The 22,457-nt window shown below is 49.5% G+C and overlaps 1 protein-coding gene across 1 annotated transcript in view; it reads right to left on the reverse strand.

Annotated features, from left to right (window-relative positions):
- itga11a (integrin, alpha 11a) overlaps positions 1-22,457 on the reverse strand; it is a 231,784-nt gene that overhangs the window by 119,184 nt on the left and 90,143 nt on the right. Inside the window, exons 3-4 of the mRNA XM_072470475.1 lie at positions 13,983-14,092; positions 12,462-12,553 (exon numbers count right to left, since the gene is read on the reverse strand). Of these exons, the coding sequence (XP_072326576.1) occupies positions 12,462-12,553; positions 13,983-14,092 (202 nt within the window). The remainder of the gene's footprint in view (positions 1-12,461; positions 12,554-13,982; positions 14,093-22,457) is intronic.

Raw genomic sequence — 22,457 nt, forward strand, 5'->3', positions numbered from 1 at the left:
CACTACAGACAGAATATTCATCAACAAAATAACAGCAGAAGTGGATGGAAAGAAATGGCCTGCGTTGAGGTCAGAAAAATAAATTCTTAACGCTTCCCAATGGCTTTGTTGTGAAGGCAGAGTACCCAGGGTGGCACTGAGGAACACTGTCCTCGCAATGGCCCTGGTGCAAAATCCACTCACTGGTGCATTAGTTGATGTCAGAGCCAAGGCGGCTCTTCGAGCTGTTACACACACAGTCTCAATCTCCTTTGGATCAGAGGGAGGGAATTTGAGCCAGGACTGTTTCGGCCCCGGTTGTTTTTCCAGTGAGTCCTGCCAGGAATCACATTGGGATGAGGATATGGGGTCGGGTTGGGCTGTGATGTTCTCCAGAATTCCCTCTCAAGACTTACATAGGAAGTGCAGTCCCATGGCCACAGGGTTAAAGTGCAGCTGATGCTACTGGAACTGTTGGGTCAGCACTTTAAGGGAAGGTGAAAACGCTGGAGGGAAACTTGTTGGCGAGACAGCTTTGTTGGTAAACAAGTGATTGCAAAACAATTATTCAGCGTGGTCTCGTGTTAAAAGGTTTCTTCATTTCCGTTTTAAACCCGTCCCTTCAAAGGGCATAGAAGCACTTCCAATCGAACAGCTTTGTACCGCGTTGTCAAAACCTCTTAAAAGCCCATCACACACTGAGGTAGATTTTGACTTTGTACGGAAATAATCTAATAACAATCTTTATTAGTGTCACAAGTAGGCTTACATTAACACTGCAATGAAGTTATTGTGAAAAGCCCCTAGTCGCCACATTCCGGCGCCTGTTCGGGTACAAGGAGGGATAATTCAGAATGTCCAATTCACCTAACAGCACGTCTTTCGGGACTTGTGGGAGGAAACCGGAGCACCCGGAGGAAACCCACGCAGACAGGGGGAGAACGTGCAGACTCCGCACAGACAGTAACCCAAGCCGGGAATCGAACCTGGGTCCCTGGTGCTGTGAAGCAACAGTGCTAACCACTGTGCTACCGTGGTGTAACATGGATAATACGATGGTATACAATGATATTCGATGGATATTAGGATGGCATAACACGGATAATAATGAGTCCGCAGCACCTTTTATGTCTCTCTCGACAAATTCAATGGAAATTGTGCTCAGGGGAGAGATTGACTATCACCCATTTCACAGCCTTGTATCAATATCTACCCCAGGGGGCTATTGAATACAATGACCTTAGATAAGTTGGCAAAAGGTGCTGTATTTAATCATGGGGCAAAAGGTTATCGACCTGAAACATTGACTCTGTTTCCCTCTCCACATATGTTGCCTAACCTGCTGACTACTAAAAGCATTTTCTTTTCCAATTGTAGGTAAATAGGCCATTTGCACCTGTGAATCTCACAAACTTCAACAAGATGGGTGACTGGTAACATTTTTTTTTGCAGTGAAGTTGGTTGAGAGTTCAGTGTTAGTCAGCTCATCGGAAGAGTTCCTCTGTGGGTAACGTCAGGGGACTCCTCACATTCACCCGAGCAGGACCTTAGATTAACGTCTCATTGATATGGCAGCTGCAACCGGCAAATCGAGCACCATGTGGGCAAATTTGAGAAATTGTCCATTTTGGCAGGAAGAATAAAAAAGAAGCTTATTATCTAAATGACGAGAGAGTGCAGAGCTCTGAGATGCAGAGGGATCTGGGTGTCCAAGTGCATGAATCACAAAAGGTTAGTGTGCAGGTACAGTAAGTAATTAAGACCATACGACCATAAGACATAGGAGCGGAAGTAAGGCCATTCAGCCCATCGAGTCCACTCCACCATTCAATCATGGCTGATTTCAACTCCATTTACCCGCTCTCTCTCCATAGCCCTTAATTCCTCAAGAAATCAAGAATTTATCAACTTCTGTCTTAAAGACACTCAACATCCCGGTCTCCACCACCCTCTGTGGCAATGAATTCCACAGACCCACCACTCTCTGGCTGAAGAAATTTCTCCTCATCTCTGTTCTAAAGTGACTCCCTTTGATTCTAAGGCTGTGCCCCTGGGTCCTAGTCTCCCCTGCTAATGGAAACAACTTCCCTACGTCCACCCTATCTAAGCCATTCATTATCTTGTAAGTTTCTATTACATCTCCCCTCAACCTCCTAAACTCCAATGAATATAATCCCAGGATCCTCAGACGTTCATCGTATGTTAGGCCTACCATTTCTGGGATCATCCGTGTGAATCTCCGCTGGACCCGCTCCAGTGCCAGTATGTCCTTCCTGAGGTGTGGGGCCCAAGATTGCTCACAGTATTCTAAATGGGGCCTAACTAGTGCTTTATAAAGCTTCAAAAGTACATCCCTGCTTTTATATTCCAAGCCTCTTGAGACAAATGACAACATTGCATTTGCTTTCTTAATTACGGACTCAACCTGCAAGTTTACCTTTAGAGAATCCTGGACTAGGACTCCCAAGTCCCTTTGCACTTCAGCATTATGAATTTTGTCACCGTTTAGAAAATAGTCCATGCCTCTATTCTTTTTTCCAAAGTGCAAGATCTCGCACTTGCCCACGTTGAATTTCATCAGCCATTTCTTGGACCACTCTCCTAAATTAAGAAAGCTAATAGAATGTTATGATTTACTGGGAGGGAAATTGATGACAAAAGTAGGGAGGTTATGTTTCAGTTGTACAGGGCATTGATGAGACCCACCTCGAGTATTGTGTACAGTATTGGTCTCCTTATTTAAGGAAATATGTAAATGTGTCAGCAGCAGTTCACAGAAGGTTCACTGGACTAATACCAGGAATGGGTGGGTTATCTTACGAGGAAAGGTTGGCGAGGTTGGGTTTGTATCCACTAGAGTTTACAAGAGTAAGAGGGAACGTGATTGAAACATTAAAGATCCTGAGGGGTATTGACAGGGTGCGTGTGGAGAGGATGTTTCCTCTTGTCAAGAATCTAGAACTAGGGGGTTCACTGTTTAGAAATAAGCGGTCATTATTTAAGACAAAGAGGAGGAGAATTTTTTCTCACTCAAAGGGTCATGCATTGCTGGAACTCTCTTCCTAAAATGGCAGTGGAAGCAGAGGGCTGGATTCTCTGTCGGTGGGATCCTCTCTTTTGTTGGCAGCGCACTCACGCCCGCGGATTTCCCGAAGGCGTAGGGGGGGGGTACCCACAATGGGAATCCCTGTTGGCCGGCTGCCGGGACGGAGAATCCCGCCCAGAGTATTTCGATAATTTTAATGGTTGAGCTGGATAAATTCTTGATTCACAAGGAGGCGAGAGGTCCATAAGACGTGGGAGCAGAATTAGGCCACTCGGCCCATCGAGTCTGCTCCGCCATTCAATCAAGGCTAATATTTTTCTCATCCCCATTCTCCAGCCTTCTCCCCATAACCCCTGATCCCCTTATTAATCAAGAACCTAGCTATCTCTGTGTTAAAGACACTCAGTGATTCGGCCTCCACATTTCTGCGGCAAAGAATTCCACAGATTCACCACCCTCTGGCTGAAGAAATTCCTCCTCATCTCTGTTTTAAAGGATCGTCTCTTTAGTGTCCGCTGCTTCTAGTTTTTCCCACAAGTGGAAACATCCTCTCTATATCCACTCTATCCAGGCCTTGCAGTATCCTGTAAGTTTCAATAAGATCCCCCCTCATCCTTCTAAACTCCAACGAGTACAGACCCAGAGTCCTCAAACATTCCTCATACGACAAGCTCTTCATTCCAGGGATCATTTTTGTGATCCTCCTCTGGACCCTTCCAAGGCCAGCACATCCTTCCTTAGATAGGAGGTCCAAAACTGCTCACAATACTCCAAATGGGGTCTGACCAGAGCCATATACAGCCTCAGAAGTACATCCCTGGTTTTGTATTCTAGCCCTTTCGACATGAATGCTAACATTGCATTTGCTTTCCTAACTGCCAACTGAACCTGCACGTTAACCTTAAGAGAATCGTGAACAAGGACCCCCAAGTCCGTTTGTGCTTCTGCTTTCCGAAGCATTTCCCCATTTAGAAAATAGTCCAAGCCTAGATTCCTCCTTCCAAAGTGCATAACCTCAAACTTTTCCACATTGTATTTCATCTGCCACTTCTTTGCCCACTCTCCTAGCTTGTCCAAGTCCTTCTGCAGCCCGCCTGCTTCCTCAATACTACCTGTCCCTCTACAGATCTTTGTATCATCTGCAAACTTAGCAACAGTGCCTTCGGTTGCTTCTTCCAGATCATTAATGTATATTGTGGTCCCAGCACCGACCCCTGAGGCACACCACTAGTCCGCACGGTTAGGCAGGAATGTGGGGTTGAGGTTACACCCAGATCAGTCGTGGTCTTATTGAATAGCGGAGCAGGCTCGAGGTGCCGAGTGTGCTATTCCTGCTCCTGGTTTGTATCTTCCCATCCCACTTTGTGTATTGTGGTCAGGAACCCAAATGCTTCGCGAACTGGCTGACCCCTTATAGCCCGCCCATTTCCATAACTTGACCCCACTGCTGCCACGGCTACAAGCGATTCAACAGTCGCTGTCCCTCTCTTTTACCCAGTCATGTTATTTAGTTCAATTGATTCCGAGCCTCTGATTTGACTTGAAAAGGAGCACTGCTCATCATGAGCTATCATTTTGGACAGCTGGATAGCTCACACAGACAGATGTGCCTCAAAGCGCGAATTAAACTATGCATTTTCCAATAGCAATAAAACTAATGGATGGGAAATTGCGTGGGCTGCGATCGGGTGAGATGACCTTTAGGTTCTAAACCCCAAAACGCTACGATTGCAGGAAGCCCGATGTTGGAAATGCTGAATCATTGTTTACCCCATAGTGTAATTTAAATGTAGCAAAAAGTATTAATGTACACCACAGCAGCAGATTAATTTGGAACTCTAAAAGCATAACTATTGGAAGCTGTCCATCTTCCTTTGTATGGTAGTTGCAAAAAAGTGAATCAATATCTAAGTCAGATATCCAGGCAAAGGATTCCAGTGTGAGAGTATAGAATAAGAGCACCAGTGAGTTAGCCTGGGGAGTGGGGGTGGGGGTTGGGAGAGCACCAGTGAGTTAGCCTGGGGGGGTTGGGGGGGGGGGAGAGCACCAGTGAGTTATCCTGTGGGGTGGGGGTTGGGGTTGGGGGGTGGGGGGGAGAGCACCAGTGCGTTACCCTGGGGGGCAGAAATTAATGATGTGCCTCAGGGGCTGATTATGAGCTCTCTGAGGAGGGAGGCAGTGCAGGGAAGAAGGTGGCATAGCAGAGGGAGATGGTGATGGTGCCGTGGCAAAGTCACTGCACTAATAATGCACAGGGGCCAGGTCAATATTCTGAGAACGTGGGTTCAAATCCCACCACAGCGGATGGGGGAATTTAAATTCCATCAATTAATCTAGAATATGAGGCTAGTCTCAGTGATGGTGATTGTTACTCCCAGGCAAGAGTGACGGACTGAAGGCCTATAATTCTTCTGTCTGCAATCAGGGTCATTTAATTTAGGCGAGATGAGCTCCCGAACTGCCCCTTTCGTGTGTGATCAGCTTTCCTGAAGTGTGATGTATGTAGCAATTTCAGATGTATTGTATTTTATGTACTTGTTGCGGTAAGGGTTAACCGCCTGGATTAAATGTGTGTATGACTGCTGCAATAGTGTTTTTAATCCCGGTCCCTGGGAACCAGAGGTGCAATTAAAGCATCGTAAAAGCTTGGGCTAATGGATTTTATTTTTTTCGTTTGGATTAAGAGGGTTCCCTGTGGGGTATTCAATGAGAGACCTTTGTGTTCAGTTAGGAAGATGATGTAACTAATAGGAGGAGCTAGAGATCAGGTACTTTAGCAGAGAAGTAGAGATTGCTCAGTTGGATTCTGAAAGTCAAACTGTGAAAAAAGTGTCTGAAGACTTCAGCTAGACAGGATTCAGGTCTATCTATTAAAACAGCCTCAAATAACATCTATTGAGCAAATGTGCCTGGGTCTGCTAACTGTATTTAAAAGTGGATTGGGATCTGAAATGGTTTTGTTGTTTGAGTGGGAATAAAGATAGCAGTTAGGTGTTAATGTATCATTGCACTCCCGTCTGTTAATGTATCATTGTATTAATTAGCATTATTTAAGCGGTAATTGTAAGCTATTTTCTTGTGTCATGTTAAAGATATTTTAATAATGTGTTGCTAATAAAGTTTGTTTTCAGATATCATATCCCTTTTTTGCTTGAAATCACTCCTGGAGCCAGGTATCCTTTCCTCACAGACGTACAAAATTAAAATAAAGTATTTGGGTTTCTGTACAGTATCCTAACCACTGTCGGGAATCGTAATATAGGTCACCGGCCGCTGACTTTCATTGATTTTTAAACCAGGAGCATTATTCATTCACCGGCACTTTTTCCCAGAAAAGATTATCGCTACTTCACACACAGCACACAGACATAAAACGGTTACAGCAAACAAAGGGGGTTTGGCCTCAGAGGACACGGGTTCAATCCCGGCCCCGGGTCACTGTCTGTGTGGAGTTTGCACATTCTCCCCGTGTCTGCGTGGGTCTCACCCCCACAACCCAAAGATGTGCAGGGTAGGAGGATTGGCCACGCTAAATTGTTCCTTAATTGGAAAATATTGAATTGCGTACTTTAAAGAAGGGAGTTTCACTTCTGCAAATATTAAAACCAAACAGTATAGTTAACAGTTCACGTGTCTGTTGCAGTCCGATGAAAAGAGTCTTTCCACTTGGGACGTGAAGCTCAGGCGAGGCCAGATAGCTGATGACAGGATTTTGTGGAGGTTTTTCAGAATAAAAGATGTGCTGCAAGAAAACAGCCTTGATAATACCTGTAACCACGGAGCAGTTTCCCTTTCCCAGACAAACGTGGGATCTTTGGAAAAAGATTTTTAAAAGAGACTTTAAAACTTTAAGCCTCGTGGCTTGGTCGATATTATAGTCTGGTTTCTGCAGTGATGTTCCTTCTGCTGTTACTCTTGCATTCTGCAAAAAGCAAGCAGGGTTTATAGTAAAAAGTCTTCAAAAATCGTAGAGTTTCAGTCATGTGAAAACCGGCCATCGATACACAATGGAAACGACTGCTAATCGATTCATTTTCATAAAAGAGTTTCCGCCTCGCTTTATCAAATTCCATCGACATACAATAGAGGCAGGTAGGAGTCCTCAGCACTTCCCTTGTGCTGAATCAGTTTCAGTAGTTCTCCTTTGTTATCTGGTATTCCTGGAGATAGACAGTCTGAAGCCTTATTGCGCTCGCCGTTTTAGGGTAAGCCCTGACAAGGGCAGGTCCACAAGGGTGTGGTCTAGGCATGTTCATCATCATCCAGCTTTAGAAGCTTTCAGAAGCTTGGCCAACTTGCAGTTCCAAATATCAGGTGACCTGTGACAGCCATCTTGCAGATCAACAGTGTCCTTTTTAAAGTGGGCATAAAGTGGGTTTTTAAAAAAAAAATGCCCTTATGTCTGCCCACATGACGGTGACCATGCCAACTAACATCCATTGTTGTGAAAACCCTCTGGTTCACTGATGCCCTTTATGGAAGCAAATCTGCCATCCTTAAAGGATCTGGCCTACTTATGACTCTTGTAACTATGCTCTCAAATGGCCTTATAAAACATTCAGTTCAAAGCCAATTAGGGATGGACACTCTTTTGTGGAAATCCCTAAAGTGTTTCCGTTATCCTGGGAGTCTCCTCCGGTGACCGCATTCCAAGTAGAGCAGTGAATTTGTGAGTCTGGTTTCAGATATATAAACGACATGTCCCACCCAGTGGAGCTGGTTTAAGTGATTAGTGCCTTAAAGCTGGGCAAGTTCGGTAAAGGACAACTACTGTCAGAGTCTATGGAGTAGCCTCTGCCGCACTTTGTAATAACTGCAAAATGAAGAGATCAGAACCAGGGGCGAGATTATCCGACCCCCCCGGCCGGGTCGGAGAATCGCCGGGGGCTGGCGTGAATCCCGCCCCCGCCGGTTGCCGAATTCTCCGGCACCGGAGATTCGGCGGGGGCGGGAATCGCGCCACGCAGGTTGGCGGGCCCCCCCCCGCGATTCTCCGGCCCGGATTTGCCAAAGTCCCGCTGCTAGAATGCCTGTCCCGCCGGCGTGGATCAAACCACCTCTCTTACCGGCGGGACAAGGCGGCGCGGGCCGGCTCCGGGGTCCGGGGGGGGGGGACGCGGGGTGATCTGGCCCCGGGGGGTGCCCCCACGGTGGCCTGGCCCGCGATTGGGGCCTACCGATCCGCGGGCGGGCCTGTGCCGTGGGGGCACTCTTTTCCTTCTGCCTTCGCCACGGTCTCCACCGTGACGGAGGCGGAAGAGACTCCCTCCACAGTGCATGCGCGGGGATGCCGTGAGCGGCCGCTAACGGTCCCGCGCATGCGCCGCCCGGCAATGTCATTTCCGCGCCAGCTGGCGGGGCACCAAAGGCCTTTTCCGCCAGCTGGCGGGGCGGAAATCAGTCCGGCGTGGGCCTAGCCCCTCAACATTAGGGCTCGGCCCCCCATGATGCGGAGGATTCCGCACCTTTGGGGCGGCGCGATGCCGGACTGATATGCGCCGTTTTGGCGCCGGTCGGTGGACATCACGCCGATACCGGAGAATTTCGCCCCAGGTTTTAACGGAAATGAAACAAAGTTTCGTGTTGGGTCCATTTAGCGGGGTGTTTCACGGGCCCGGCAGCGCCGAGAACGATCCCGCGATTAAACGGGACTCTGTTTCATTTTTGGGTGTCAGCGAAGAAGCCCCCCCCCCCAACTCGGCCAAGGCTGCACATAGACTCTTTCCTGCATGAACGAACTCCACTGCCAGTGCAGGGAGAGATCGGGGCGCTATTTTTAAATAGCGCTGTAATATCCCACACGGGACCTAAGTGGTGGGAACGATTATCTTTCCCGTGATTCTTGCGGAGTCCGGGCTCCCTCGTTAGGGGCAGGGGATCATTATGAGCCTCTGTATAACAGGTCAGCCAGAAGGGCACCGGCCAGAGAAGAACCCGAGAGGAATCTACTGGGCTGCATATTATTATATATATTCATTTTTTAATCCAATTCAGGGGCAAATTAGCGTGGCCAATCCACCTATCCTGTGCACCTTTGTGAGACCCATGCAGACAAGGGAAGAATGTGCAAACTCCACACAGACAGTGACCCGGGGCTGGGATCGAACCCATGTCTTTGGCACCATGAGGCAGCAGTGCTAACCACTGCCCTCCAGGGTGTGTATATATTATATTGTAAATAAAACTACGTTTCTTTATTTTCACTCATAGCGGACTCCCCGTGTCCTTATTAAATGTGCCGCGATCTCTAGGCCCCCACCCCAGCCTCCGGACCTCCCAACATGTCAATTAGGGAATCATCGAGCCACCCCGCACCCTACAAAGGCATGGCACCCCGGGCCCCAACCCTGGTATGAGCAAGATGCCACCTGGGTTCTGTCAGCCTGGCAGTGCCCCTGCCAGTGCCACCTGGACACCCTGGCACTGCCAGTGTGGCACATGGGAGGCACTGCAAAGTTGCCTGGGTGGCATCGGCAAGCCAGGGTACCACCCTGCCCAGAGCCTGACCACTCAGAGGCCCTGATCGCCTGAGAGCCCCCATCCAAGTGCCAGTACACTCGGTCCACGTTTGGCACCTGTTCAGAGTCTCCGAGGCGAGGCCGTTCGATCCTGGGTGCTGGGTAGGTCCGGCATAGACACATTCAAGTGAGACTAATTACTCACTTCAATATGCAAATCTAGATCCTTCCTGAATTGGCGAGATCCAGATCGCGACGCCTTGCGAGGCGTGACAAGGCTGGTAAATCTCCTGAGAGGTGTATCCCGAGTCGGTCGCAACAAAGTTGATTGATCAGGACCCAGCTGGGTGGATCACAAACATTCTTTCCCTGGTTCAGGTGGGTAATTACTTTAGCTTCCCTCTGGATAGATGACAGTTTTCCTGATGATCGGCGTCTCAGCGAAGAAGGTTCGACCATATCTTCGCTTCGGGTTCCAGAGCTTTTCGGAGTTTGGGGTTAATATGTCTGGAGCAGCAGCTTTTCCTGATTCACTTGTTGATCAGGATGTGTTTAATTTGTCCATGATGAATGGATCAGAAATTGTTGACAATCTTGATGCCGTCAACACCAGCATCGACCCGGCAGTGTGAAAAATTGCCCAGGTCTGTCCTGTACACAGAAAGCAGGTCAAATGCAAAAAGGCCAATTACTGACCCATTAGTCTACTCTCAATCAGCAGCAAAGTAATGGAAGGGGTCATCAAGAATGCTGTCAAGCAGCAATTGCTTAGTAATAAGGTGCTCACTGATGCTCAGTTTGGGCCCCGACAGGGTCACTCAACTCCTGACCTCATTACAACCTTGGTTCAAACATGGACAATCGACCTGAATTCCAGAGGTGAGGTGAGAGTGACACATTTGACCGAGTATGGCATCAAGGAGCCCTCGCTTAACTGGAGTCAATGGGAATCAGGGGGAAAGCTCTCCGCTGGTTGGAGTCATGCCTGGCACAAAGGAAGAAAGTGTGGTGATTGGAGATCAATCATCTCAGCTCCAGGACATAACTGAAGCTGTTCCTTAGGGTAGTGCCCTAGGCCTAACCATTTGCAGCTGCCGCATCAATGATTTAAGGTCACAAGTGGGGGATGTTTGCGGATGACTGCCCAATATTTAGCACCATTCATGACTCCTCAGATAATGAAGCAGTCAATGTCCAAATGCAGCAAGACCTGGGCAATGTCCAGGCTTAGGCTGATAAGTGGTAAGTAACATTAGTGCCACACAAGTTGCAATGACCATCTCTAACAAGAGAGAATCTAACCGCCTCCCCTTGACATTCAATGGCATTACCATCGCTGAATCCCCCACTATCAACATCCTGGGGGGTTACCATTGATCAGAAACTGAACTGGACTACCCATATAAATACTGTAGCTACAAGAGCAAGTCAGAGGCTTGAAACTATGCACCTCCTGACTCCCCAAAGCTTGTCCACCATCTACAAGGCACTAGTCAGGAGTATGATGGAATACTATCCACTTGCCTGGATTAGTGCAGCTCCAACAAGACACAAAAAGCTTGACACTATTCAGGACAAAGCAGCCCGCTTTATTGACACCCCATCCACAAACATTCACTCTCTCCATCACCGACGCACAGTAGCAGCAGTGTATAGCATCGATAAGATGCGCTGCAGTAACTCACCAAGACTCCTTAGACATCACCTTCCAAACCCTCGGCAAGGGCAGCAGATACCCGGGAACACCGCCACCTAGAGGTTCCCCTCTAAGCCACTCACCATCCTGGAAATATGTCGCCATTCCTTCACTGTCACTGGATCAAAATCCTGACGCTCCCTCCCTAACAGCACAGTGGGTGTACCGACAACATATGACTGCAGCGGTTCAAGAACGGAGCTCACCACCACCTTCTCAAGAGTAAATAGGGATGGCCAATACATGTAGGCCTCGCCAGCAACACTTACATCCCGTGAATGAATTTTGTAAATAGTTTCTCGAAAGCTGCCTCATCACATGGCACCAAAGGATCTTTGATGCCTGTATCATGTGGCATACAATGATGGCTGCAGATTAGCACATTTGGATTTTTCAGTGAATGCAACCGTTTTGTGTGCCAGCTTCGCTCAGATATTTTTACCCCTGAGCCAGAAGGTTGTGGGTTCAAGTCCCTCCCCGGATACTTGAGCAGAAAATCCCGGCTGCCCTTTCAGTACGCTACTGAGGGTGTGCTGCACTGACGGGTGTGCCGTTTTTGCAGATGTTGTACCAAGGACTCATCCCAAGGGCAGCACGGTAGCACAGTGGGTGAGCACAGTTGCTTCACAGCTCCAGGGTTCCAGGTTCGATTCCCGGCTTGGGTCACTGTCTGTGCGGAGTCTGCACGTTCTCCCCGTGTGTGCGTGGGTTTCCTCCTGGTGCTCAGGCTTCCTCCCACAGTCCAAAGATGTGCAGGTTAGGTGGATTGGCCCTGCTAAATTGCCCTTAGATTAGGTGGGGTTACTGGTTTACGGAGATAGGGTGGAGGTGTTGACCTTGGGTAGGGCGCTCTTTCCAAGAGCCGGTGCAGACGCGATGGGCCGAATGGCCTCCTTCTGCACTGTAAATTCTATGATAATCTATGATTAAGTGGGGTGCTCTTTCCAAGGGCCAGTGCAGTCTCAGAGGACCAAATGGCCTCCTTCCGCACTGCAAAAAAAAGATCTGTTTTTGCAGGCGGACCTACAGGTTCCCGCGATACCTTTGCGAAGATGAACAGGGGAGATCACCCTTTGTCCTGGTCAACATTTCTCTCTCTCAGGTAACCTCCCTGAAGACGGATTAACTTGTCATGCTCGCGGGATCTTGCTGTGTGGAAATTGGTTGTTTTCTACATAACAATAGCGATCGCACCTCGTAATGATTCGTTGTGACATCCTGAGAATGTGGAACATGTGATGGAAGAAATAACATTTTTGAGAAAAAGACTGGCACTGCTTACCACAAAGGAGTGATCCTTGGGGTTACTGGTTAAGGTCATCCCAAGCCGCATGTTATCTTTATGGTCCGACACATAAGGGAGCGATACTCTTCCTTGTGTGAATGAATTAACAATAGATTAGATGTGCCTGAAAGCAGCAATGGTTTCTTTTCAATGGATCTTTCCCCAAGTCTAATTTTAATTCCAGTATTCTATATTGTGAGACAATAATAGTGACATGAATATTAACTTAAATATAAATATCAGTTCAATTACCTTTGAACAAATGATTATAACCTTCTTAGATCATTTTTATTTTACATTATTGGGCTATTATATATGCAGGACATGCGATAAAAATACCTTATCATATATATTTTGTTTGACCAATGAATTAATTTTTTTCTGGACAATGCGCTCCATATTGACAAAACCAAATCCAAGTGACCACTCCTCAGGGCTAGCTCGCACTGTTGAGAGGTGGATTGATTGTGATGGCCTCAGCAACTACACTTGTTGGAAGGAAGTGACGATAATACAAACTTCTGGCTGTGTTTGCCTCATGTGCGGCACGGGGGCTCAGTGGTTAGCACTGCTGCCTCACAGCGGCAGGGACACGTGTTCGATTCTGACCTCGGGTGACTGCACGCTCGCCCCGTGTCTGCGTGGGTTTCCCCCGGGTGCTCCGGTTTCCTCCCACAGTCGAAAGATTTTTATTTTTTATTTTAGAGTACCCAATTCATTTTTTCCAATTAAGGGGCAATTTAGCGTGGCCAATCCACCTACCCTGCACATCTTTTGGGTTGCGGGGGCGAAACCCATGCAAACACGGTGCGACAGCAGTGCTAACCACTGCGCCACCGTGCTGCCTCACGGCCCGAAGATGTGCAGGTTTGGTGGATTGGCCTTGATAAATTACCCATAAGTGTCTAAGGGTTGGGTGGGGTTACGGGGATAGGGCGGGAGATTGGGCCTAGGTAGGGGTGGTCTTTCGAAGGGTCAGTGCAGACTTGATGGGCCGATTGGCTTCCTTCTGCACTGTACGCATTCTATGGTTTGGTGTAGTCTTGGGCCACTCAACCCAAATCTAACAGGGACAAAGAATGATCACCCGGGATCATAATAAAATAATAGTAATAGCTTATTGTCACAAGTAGGCTTCACTGAAGTTACTGTGAAAAGCCCCTAGTCGCCGCATTCCGGCGCCTGTTCGGGGCGGCCGGTACGGGAATTGAACCCGCGCTGCTGGCCTTATTCTGCATTACAAGCCAGCTGTTTAGCCGACTGTGCTAAACCAGCCCCTTAAGTGGTTTCACAATGTGGGGCACTTTCTTATGATTCCATTAGGGGGAGCCATGTCACATTACTGGAGCTCTAAGAGTGAGAGTATTGTCCATCTAACCCCCGTGAACAGATGGCCACCTCTCTTGGGTGGTCAATGATTTGGAATTGAAACCCTGGATCATTCATTTGGAAGAGGGATATTTTTTTCCAACACAATTGGACACTTAACAATAGACGACAGGATGGTGAATACAATACCGAGGTTAAGCTTCCCGCATCCGTAGCTTGTTTGATTTTTCACCGGGCACCGATAGACATCGCCTGTCTTTTTCTTTCCCACACCAGCCCACGGAGCGCCAACTAGAAGCCTGGCACAGAGCAGGAGAAACAAACAAAAAGACACATCTGGAATTGTGCACAAAATATGTTGCATGGAATTACAAAGAATTTACTTCACAGAAACAGATGATTTGGCCCAACTGGTCCATGTGATTCCACATAAACCTCCTCTCACCCCTATTCGTGTATCTTTCTGCTCTTCCCCCCCCCCCCTCGTGTGGCTACTTAACTTCCCTTTAAATATATTTCTACAACTCGCCCCCCGTAGTCCTTATGGGGGTCGGTTAGCTCAGTTGTCTGGACGGCTGGTTCGTGATGCAGAGCAACGCCAACAGCGCGGGTTCAATTCCTGCACCTGCTGAGGTTATCCATAAAGGTCTGAATTTGCTTGCCTGAGATCATGGATCATAGAATTTTCAGTGCAGAAAGAGGCCATTTGGCCCATTGAGTCTGCACCGGCCCTTGGAAAGAGCATCCTACTTAAGCCCAAGTCTGCACCCAGTAACCCCACTTTAACTTTTAGACACTAAGGGGCAATTTAGCATGGCCAATCCACCTAATCTGCACATCTTTGGACTGTGGGAGGGAACCGGAGCACCCGGAGGAAACCCACGCACACACGGGGAGGAGGTGCAGACTCCGCACAGACAGTGACCCAAGGCCGGAATTGAACCCGGGTCCCTGGTGCTGTGAGGCAGCAGTACTAACCACTGTGCCACCGTGTCCCCCTGAGGTGTGGTGACCCTCAGGTTAAAAGGGGAGAGCAGTCTATGGCCCTCCGGGGCTGTGGCGACTTTTAAAAAAAGTACACGCGTTCCACATTCCAACCTCTCCCGATGTTTCTCCTGAATTCCGTCATGGAACATGGGGTGGGTGGGTGAAACGCACGGTGGTAAGGTCAGGAATTTGGTGAGGGTGGGAGGTGTGATCAGCAGTGTGTGTGTGGGGGAGAATAATGAAGGATGAGGTGAGGAAATGTAAGCAAAAGAGTCCAATTTTAAAAGGTGTTGGGAACAGGGAGGCCTGAGGGTGAACATAAACAACCTCGGGAAGGGTCTGGAACGTTGAGCGGGGCTGTTAAAGCGTTTACAGATCCTTGGTTTTAATAATAGAAGCAGAGGCCACAAAACATGAAATTCATGGTGAACCTAACAGTGGCTAGTCTTCAGCTGGGGAAACACAGAAAATAGAAGCAGGAGGAGGCCATTCGGCCCTTCGAGCCTGCTCCACCATTCATTATGATCATGGCTGATCATCGAGTTCAATACCCTGATCCCGCCTTCCTCCCCATATCCCTTGATCCCTTTAATCCCAAGAGCTATATCTAATTCCTTCTTGAAATGACACAACGTTTTGGTCTCAACTACTTTCTGTGGTAGCAAATTCCACAGATTCACCACTCCCTCGGTGAAGAAATTTCTCCTCACCTCAGTTCTAAAATGTTTACCCCGTATCCTCACACTATGGCCCCTAGTTCTGGAGTCCCTCACCATCGGGAACATTCTTTAAGATCTACCCTGTCTACACCTGTTAGAATTTTGTAAGTTTCGATGAGACCCCCTGTGGTAGTCACCACTAGTGGCATATTATATGTATTACGGCACTGCCCGTATTTCAAGGGTACAATGGTAAATCCCTGCCTGCTGGCTCCGCCCAGTAGGCGGTGTATGAGTGTGTGTGCCCGCCGTGCTGCAGCCATTCTGGTTCCAGCTACAGGGGGCACAACATCTTTGCTCAATAAAGCCTCGATTGTTGCACCATTCTCGTCTGGTGGTAATTGATGGTGCATCACCCCCTCTCACTCTTCTGAACTCCAATGAATATATTCCTAGCCAATTTAGTCTCTCCTCCTATGACAGTCCCGCTATCCCAGGATTCAGCCTGGCAAACCTTTGCTGCATTTCCACTAGTGCAATAACATTCTTCCTCAGATAAGGACATCAAACCTGCCCACAATACACCAAAACTGCACACAATATTGCAGCTAATTCTGGACACCACATTTTAGGGAGAATGTCAAGACCTTGTAGAGGGTAGAGAGGAGACTTACTGACATGCTAAAGTGATGAAAGACATCGGCGGGGTTCTCCATAGCCCGATGGAGAATGGCCTCCGACGTCGAATTCGGGCGCCGGTTTGACCCTGCTTGCCGATGCAACGCCCCCTCCAAATCGGCAGCATCAGTGCAAGCGCCGCGCGCAGTCGCAAGGCCGTTGGTGCATCATTGGCCGGCCCACCTGCGATGCTCGGACCCTGGTGGGCCGAGTTCCTGATGGTGCGGGCCACTTGCGGTCCCAACGGTCAGGAACCCGGCATGCCGGCTGCGGACAGTGTCCACCGCTGCCACACTCGGCCGGGATCTGTGCCGCTGGTCGGGGGGCTGCTGCTAGGGCTCGGGGAGTGGTGGGGGTTGGTGGGCTGTGGGGCCGGGGTGGGCAGGTTAGGGTTCCAGCGCCATGCTTTCCGGCACGACCGGTGCTGCTCGTTAGGCTTGCGCATGCGCGGCCCGGGACCCAGCGATTCTGCGGCCGTTTTTCGCGCGATCCACGCAGCGCCGGTGCTAGCCCCTCACCGGTAGCGGAATTGGTGAGAGATTCGAGCCGATTTTCACGTCGTGAACCTCCCGCGGATTCTCCGTTGGCCCCAGCACTCAGCCTCAGGAACAGGAATCACATCCCTCAGTTATATGGAAAGCGAAGAAACAGATTGTTCTCCTTAAAAAATGAGAGTATATTCGGTGTTCCTACCAATATGTATTACATCAAATACATATGTTGCTTCCTAGACTCAACTATTCCAATGTTTTCCTGGTCAATCTCCTATCTTCACCCTCCTCTGCACATGCTCTGTCTCTCCCATCACGTCAATGCTCGCTGGTTTACATTGATTATGGGTTCAGCAATAACTCAATTTTAAAGTTCACCTCTTGTTGATATCACTCCATCCCTCATCTTGTCTTATCTGCATTTGGCAGCGTGTGCACCCTTTGAGTGTGAGCTCTGCTGCTCTCTCAGAGCATTAGTGTTAACATCGTGAGCAATGGACGCTGTCTATAACTTGCTCAAGTTACAGAAATGCAGGGATCACGGCTTGATTTTTAGCCTTCATTGGGACTGGGATCAGAGGGAGGCCGGAGTTAAAAATAGCCCCATCGGCTGGCATGCCAATTCCCTGGATCAGTCATGCCCCCCAGGCTGTTGTTTACGGAGATGGGATGGGCGTTGGGTAACAGTGCTGTTTGCCCACACAGAACTGGATAAGGGTCACTTATCCAGTGACCCTTATCCAGGTCACTGGCATTGGGGGCCAGGCCAGCTGAAACCAGGTCCTGATATTCTATCTATTATTTATTTAAAGAACGCACAGTCCCTAAAGCCAAGCGGTTTATTCCAATCCAGCCGTGTCGAGTGCAGATCGGCCTCCGCTGAGTCGGTGGATTGGACATCCTTCTATGATGTGGGGAAGAGTTTTCTCTCTCGCACAGGCCCCGTCTGTGCCAGTCGGCCAAGGAAGGGCTGTGGCTGGTCAGCATGGTGGATCTGGCTGAGTTCGGACTGGTCACTGTGGAGTTGGACAATAATAGTCGCCGGGGCTCAAGGACACAGATTCCCTGGGTTCACTGTCTGCTTTGGGGCTCACACTTCCGGTACACGTCTGCTTTCAAACCAGGGCCCATGCTTCTGCAATGAAGCTGTGATTATAGCTGAGAAGGTGTTTCCGCTGGCTGGACTGTGTATCATAGAATCACTACAATGCAGAAGGACGCCATTCGGCCCATTGAGTCTGCACCGACCCTCCGAAACAGCATCCTACCTTGGTCCACTCCCCCACCCTATCCATATGTGCAGAACCTAGGCTCCAAATCTCAGGATAAATGGTCGGCATCTAGGGTGGCACGGTAGCACAGTGGTTGGTATTGTTGCTTCACAGCGCCAGAGTCCCAGGTTCGATTCCCGGCTTGTGTCACTGTCTGTGCAGAGTCTGCACGCTCTCCCCGTGTCTGCGTGGGTTTCCTCCGGGTGCTCCGGTTTCCTCCCACAGTCCAAAGATGTGCAGGTTAGGTGGATTGGCCATGCTAAGTTGCCCTTAGTGTCCAAAAAGGTTAGGTGGGATTACTGGGTTATGAGGATAGGGTGGAGGTGTGGGCTTAGGTAGGATGCTCTAGGGCAGCACGGTGGTGTATTGGTTCGCACTGCAGTCTCACGGCGCCGAGGACCCATGTTCGATCCCGGTTCTGGGTCACTATCCGTGTGGAGTTTGCACATTCTGCCCGTGTTTGCGTGGGTTTCACCCCCACAACCCAAAGATGTGCAGGCTAGGGGGATTGGCCACTCTAAATTACCCCTTAATTGGAATAAATGAATTGGGTGCTCGAAGTTTAAAAAAAAAGGTAGGGTACTCTTTCCAAGGGCTGGTGCAGACTCGATGGGCTGAATGGCGTCCTTGTGCTCTGTAAATTCTATGATTCTATGACTGGGATGAGGAGAATTCTTTTCAGCGACAGGGTTGTGAGTCTTTGGATTCCTCTACACCAGAGCGTTGTGGACGCTCATTCATTGTGCGAACTCAAGAGTGAGATTGCCAGCTTTTTTGACACATAGGAAATGGAGGGTTATGAAGACAAGACAGGAAAGTGGAGTGGGTGTAAGAACTCAGCCATGATCTTTGTAAAGGCAGAAGTGGGATGGAAGGCCTGGGGCCCACAGCTCCTTAGGTCAATGAGATATTGTGATAAAACAGCTAAGTTCAAGTAATTTTCCAAGGAAGAGTATTCTTATGTTGTAAACCAGACTGAGGCCAATCAACAGCAAAAACAAAATTCTAAATCCAATTCTCTAGGGAATCCTCTTCAGATGAAAACAGAGCTTGACTTTACCACACAGTCTGGATCAACAGATTCCCCACCGAGAGCAGCTCAGGGCAGCGTTAGGCTTTACATCTTATAAATAGTTTGTGTTGAAGCTAACTTAGAAGCTGAAAGATATATTTCCAAAAAAGATACTGGACTCCGTCGTCTCAGCTGTGTAAATATACGATGACCCAAAGGAAATAATTCAGAGCATTAGAATGTTAACAGAAACCTTTATTTCACGTAAATAACTTACCAAGAAATTCTGTGTACCTCAGAGTGTCTCCCTCACTGAATCCCTCAGTGTGTGTGTCCTTCGCTGTGTGTCCCCTCACTGTGTCCCTCTCACTGTGTGTCTCCTTCACTGTGATCCCCTCATTGTGTGTCTCCCTCACAATGTGTCCCTCAGTGAGTGCCCCCCTCACTGTACCCCCTCACTGTTTGTCTCCCTCACAGTGTGTCCCTCAGTGAGTGCCCCTCTCACTGTGTCCCACTCACTGTGGATCTCACTGTGTGTCCCCTCACTGTGATCACCTCACTGTGTGTCTCCTTCACTGCATGTCCCTCAGTGAGTGCCCCCTCACTGTATCCCTCACACTGTGTGCCCCCCTCACTATGTGTCCCCTCACTGTGTGTCTCCTGCACTGTGTGTCCCTCAGTGAGTGTCCCCTTCACAGTGAACCTCGCTGTGTCCCCCTCACAGTGTACCTCACTGTGTCCCCCTCACTGTGTACCTCACTGTGTCCCCCTCACTGTGTACCTCACTGTGTCCCCCTCACTATTTTTTCCCTCAGTGTGTGGGTTGCAGTGTGTCCCTCACGCTGCACCCCCCATGTTTTGTACCTTGGTCTGTGATTTCCTGCTTGTTCAACCATTCAATGATACCGTTATTTTCAGCAATGTTTGACTTTATTGTTGAATAATGTGTGATCTGGGAAGCAACAATTTTCCATGTTTAGAATCTCTTCATCCAACCTGAGAAAATCATCCCACGTTTACCAGTGCAAACCTGCCGCAGGAATCCAGGATCAAAAGAGATTTCTGGAGTCATGCCTGGTCCCAGCTCTCAAATCTCTCCATCAGATATTGATCTGCCTCCTCCTTGGACCAGCCAAATTTGTCTGTCTCCACTGCTCCTTCTGTAAACAAACCTTCCTTCAGCAGAGAGTCATTCAATAATTGGAGAATCTCCTTTGTGCAGGGCGGCCCAAGAGGAGGTCCAGGGCCAGATTCTCCGTTTGGGGGAGTATGTTCCCCCGCCGGAAATAAATCGTTTCTGATTTGCATGGTACCAGGAGCAGCGCCCAGGAGCGATTACTGGCCCTTTGGCCATGCACATTTATGCCTGGCGGGAAGCTAGAGGGATTCCGTTCCGAAATCAGCGACGAATCCTCACCGATTCCAGGACCGGTGAGGGGCTCGCTGTGGCACCGGGTAAAACTCCCGGCTCCCACGGCAAAACGGCTGGAGAATGGCCAGGTATATGACCGTGCATGCGCAGGGCGACGACCCGCCCTACCAAATACGGCCCCACAGGACAACCCCTGGCCACCCCTTGGCCACCCCCCACCAGTTCCCCCAGCCCTTCCGGAAGACCTCCCCCCCCCCCGGCCAGGGGTACGGCTCCTGCCTGACTGTGGCGGCACTAACCGGCAATTAACATTTGTGTAAAACTAACATTCAGTTAAACCCTGGTACATGAGCTTTGCTGCTCTGATTTCTGCATTTAACGGCACAGTGACTGCCTCAGGTTTTGTGTACATTACTGGTGGGAATGCTTTCGATAAAACTCTTTCTCATGACATAACAGCCGTCTGAGAATTTGGTAAAGAACGGCAGCCAGACCAGAGTGAAGATCAACGCATTCAGGATGCAACTACTGAACAGAACTGAAGCCACTCCTGCCACTTGGCGCCTTTTCCAAGTCTGGCCTTCCTTTGTCAGACACGTCAATCAGACACGTATTGGAACTTGGCAATGGGGCAGTGGAGCCTTCTTTAGACATCCACAATGAGAGTGTAAGTATCTTTGTCTCACATCGAGCATATGGTAAGTAGGTTATGACTGAAAAACTGCACTTGCTCCAAATGAAAAGGAACCGGGGGCGGGATTCTCCGCAATCGGCGCGATGTCCGCCGACCAGCGCCAAAAACGGCGCGAATCAGTCCGGCATCGCGCCGCCCCAAAGGTGCGGAATTCTCCACACCTTGGGAGGCCAAGCCCTCACCTTGAGGGGCTAGGCCCGCGCCGGACTGATTTCCGCCCCACCAGCTGGCGGGAAAGGCCTTTGATGCCCCGCCAGCTGGCGGGAAAGGCCTTTGATGCCCCGCCAGCTGGCGCGGAAATGACATTGCCGGGCGGCGCATGCGTGGGAGCGTCAGGGGCCGCTCACGGCATCCCCGCGTATGCGCAGTGAAGGGGGTCTCTTCCGCCTCCGCCATGGCGTAGACCATGGCGAAGGCGGTAGGAAAAGAGTGCCCCCACGGCACAGGCCCGCCCGCGGATTGGTGGGCCACGATCGCGGGCGAGGCCACCGTGGGGGCACCCCCCGGGGCCAGATCGCCCCGCGCCACCCCCAGGACCCCGGAGTCCGCCCGCGCTGCCTTGACCCGCCGGTAAGAGAGGTGGTTTGATTCTCGCCGGTGGGACAGGCATTCCAGCAGCGGGACTTCGGCCCATCGCGGGCCGGAGAATTGCCGGGGGGTGGGGCCCGCCAACCGGCGCGGCGCGATTCCCGCCCCCGCCAAATATCCGGTGCCGGAGAATTCGGCAACCGGCGGGGGCGGGATTCATGCCAGCTCCCGGCGATTCTCCGACCCGGCGGGGGGTCGGAGAATCCCACCCCTTTTCCCCGACGTTAGCAGATTGAAATTCAGAAATTTAGATAAGGGGTCTCGGGCCAGAATGCTGAGCATTCCCTGGGTTACAAGGAATGGGAGAGCAGACTAGGCTAATTATGAATCAGTGGGATAGATCTCAGGATTTTTTCATCAGTGTAAAATGGTGAAAGCTGGTTCCTAGAAATGAAAATGAGGAAATCTGTAAATTGGGTTCTGACTGGCTGGCACTCATTCCACAATACTGTCATGTTCTCTGTTTTGCTAATCAGGATGTCTTGAGTACGTAGTGTTGAAGAAAGAACATCAAGCTAAGTCAATGAACAAAGCTGATTTATTTACACTACTGTGATGTGTTGGGTAGGCTGGGTCGAGGTGAACTGCACTTGATGCAGTGTAGCGAGAGACACGACCTCCAACACTTGATAAAATGCACCACGATTATATCCAACATCCAAACTATTATACATGTTCAGCTGTGGGTCGACACTATGCTGACTTGACTGGAGACTTGATACTAGCCTAACCAGACTAACCTAGCTACCACATGGTGTAGGCACTGGCTAGCTCACGAGCTCTGACTGTCTCAGAGGCTGGGTCCCGAGAGAGCGGGAGAACTGGTGCCCTCTGGCTTTATAGTGGTCGTGTCCTGTCTGGTGATTGGCTGCTCTGTTCTGTGTGCTTACTGGTCACCCTGTGTGTCAATCA

The sequence above is a fragment of the Scyliorhinus torazame genome, chromosome 12 (assembly GCF_047496885.1).
Source record: "Scyliorhinus torazame isolate Kashiwa2021f chromosome 12, sScyTor2.1, whole genome shotgun sequence".
Taxonomy (NCBI): domain Eukaryota; kingdom Metazoa; phylum Chordata; class Chondrichthyes; order Carcharhiniformes; family Scyliorhinidae; genus Scyliorhinus; species Scyliorhinus torazame.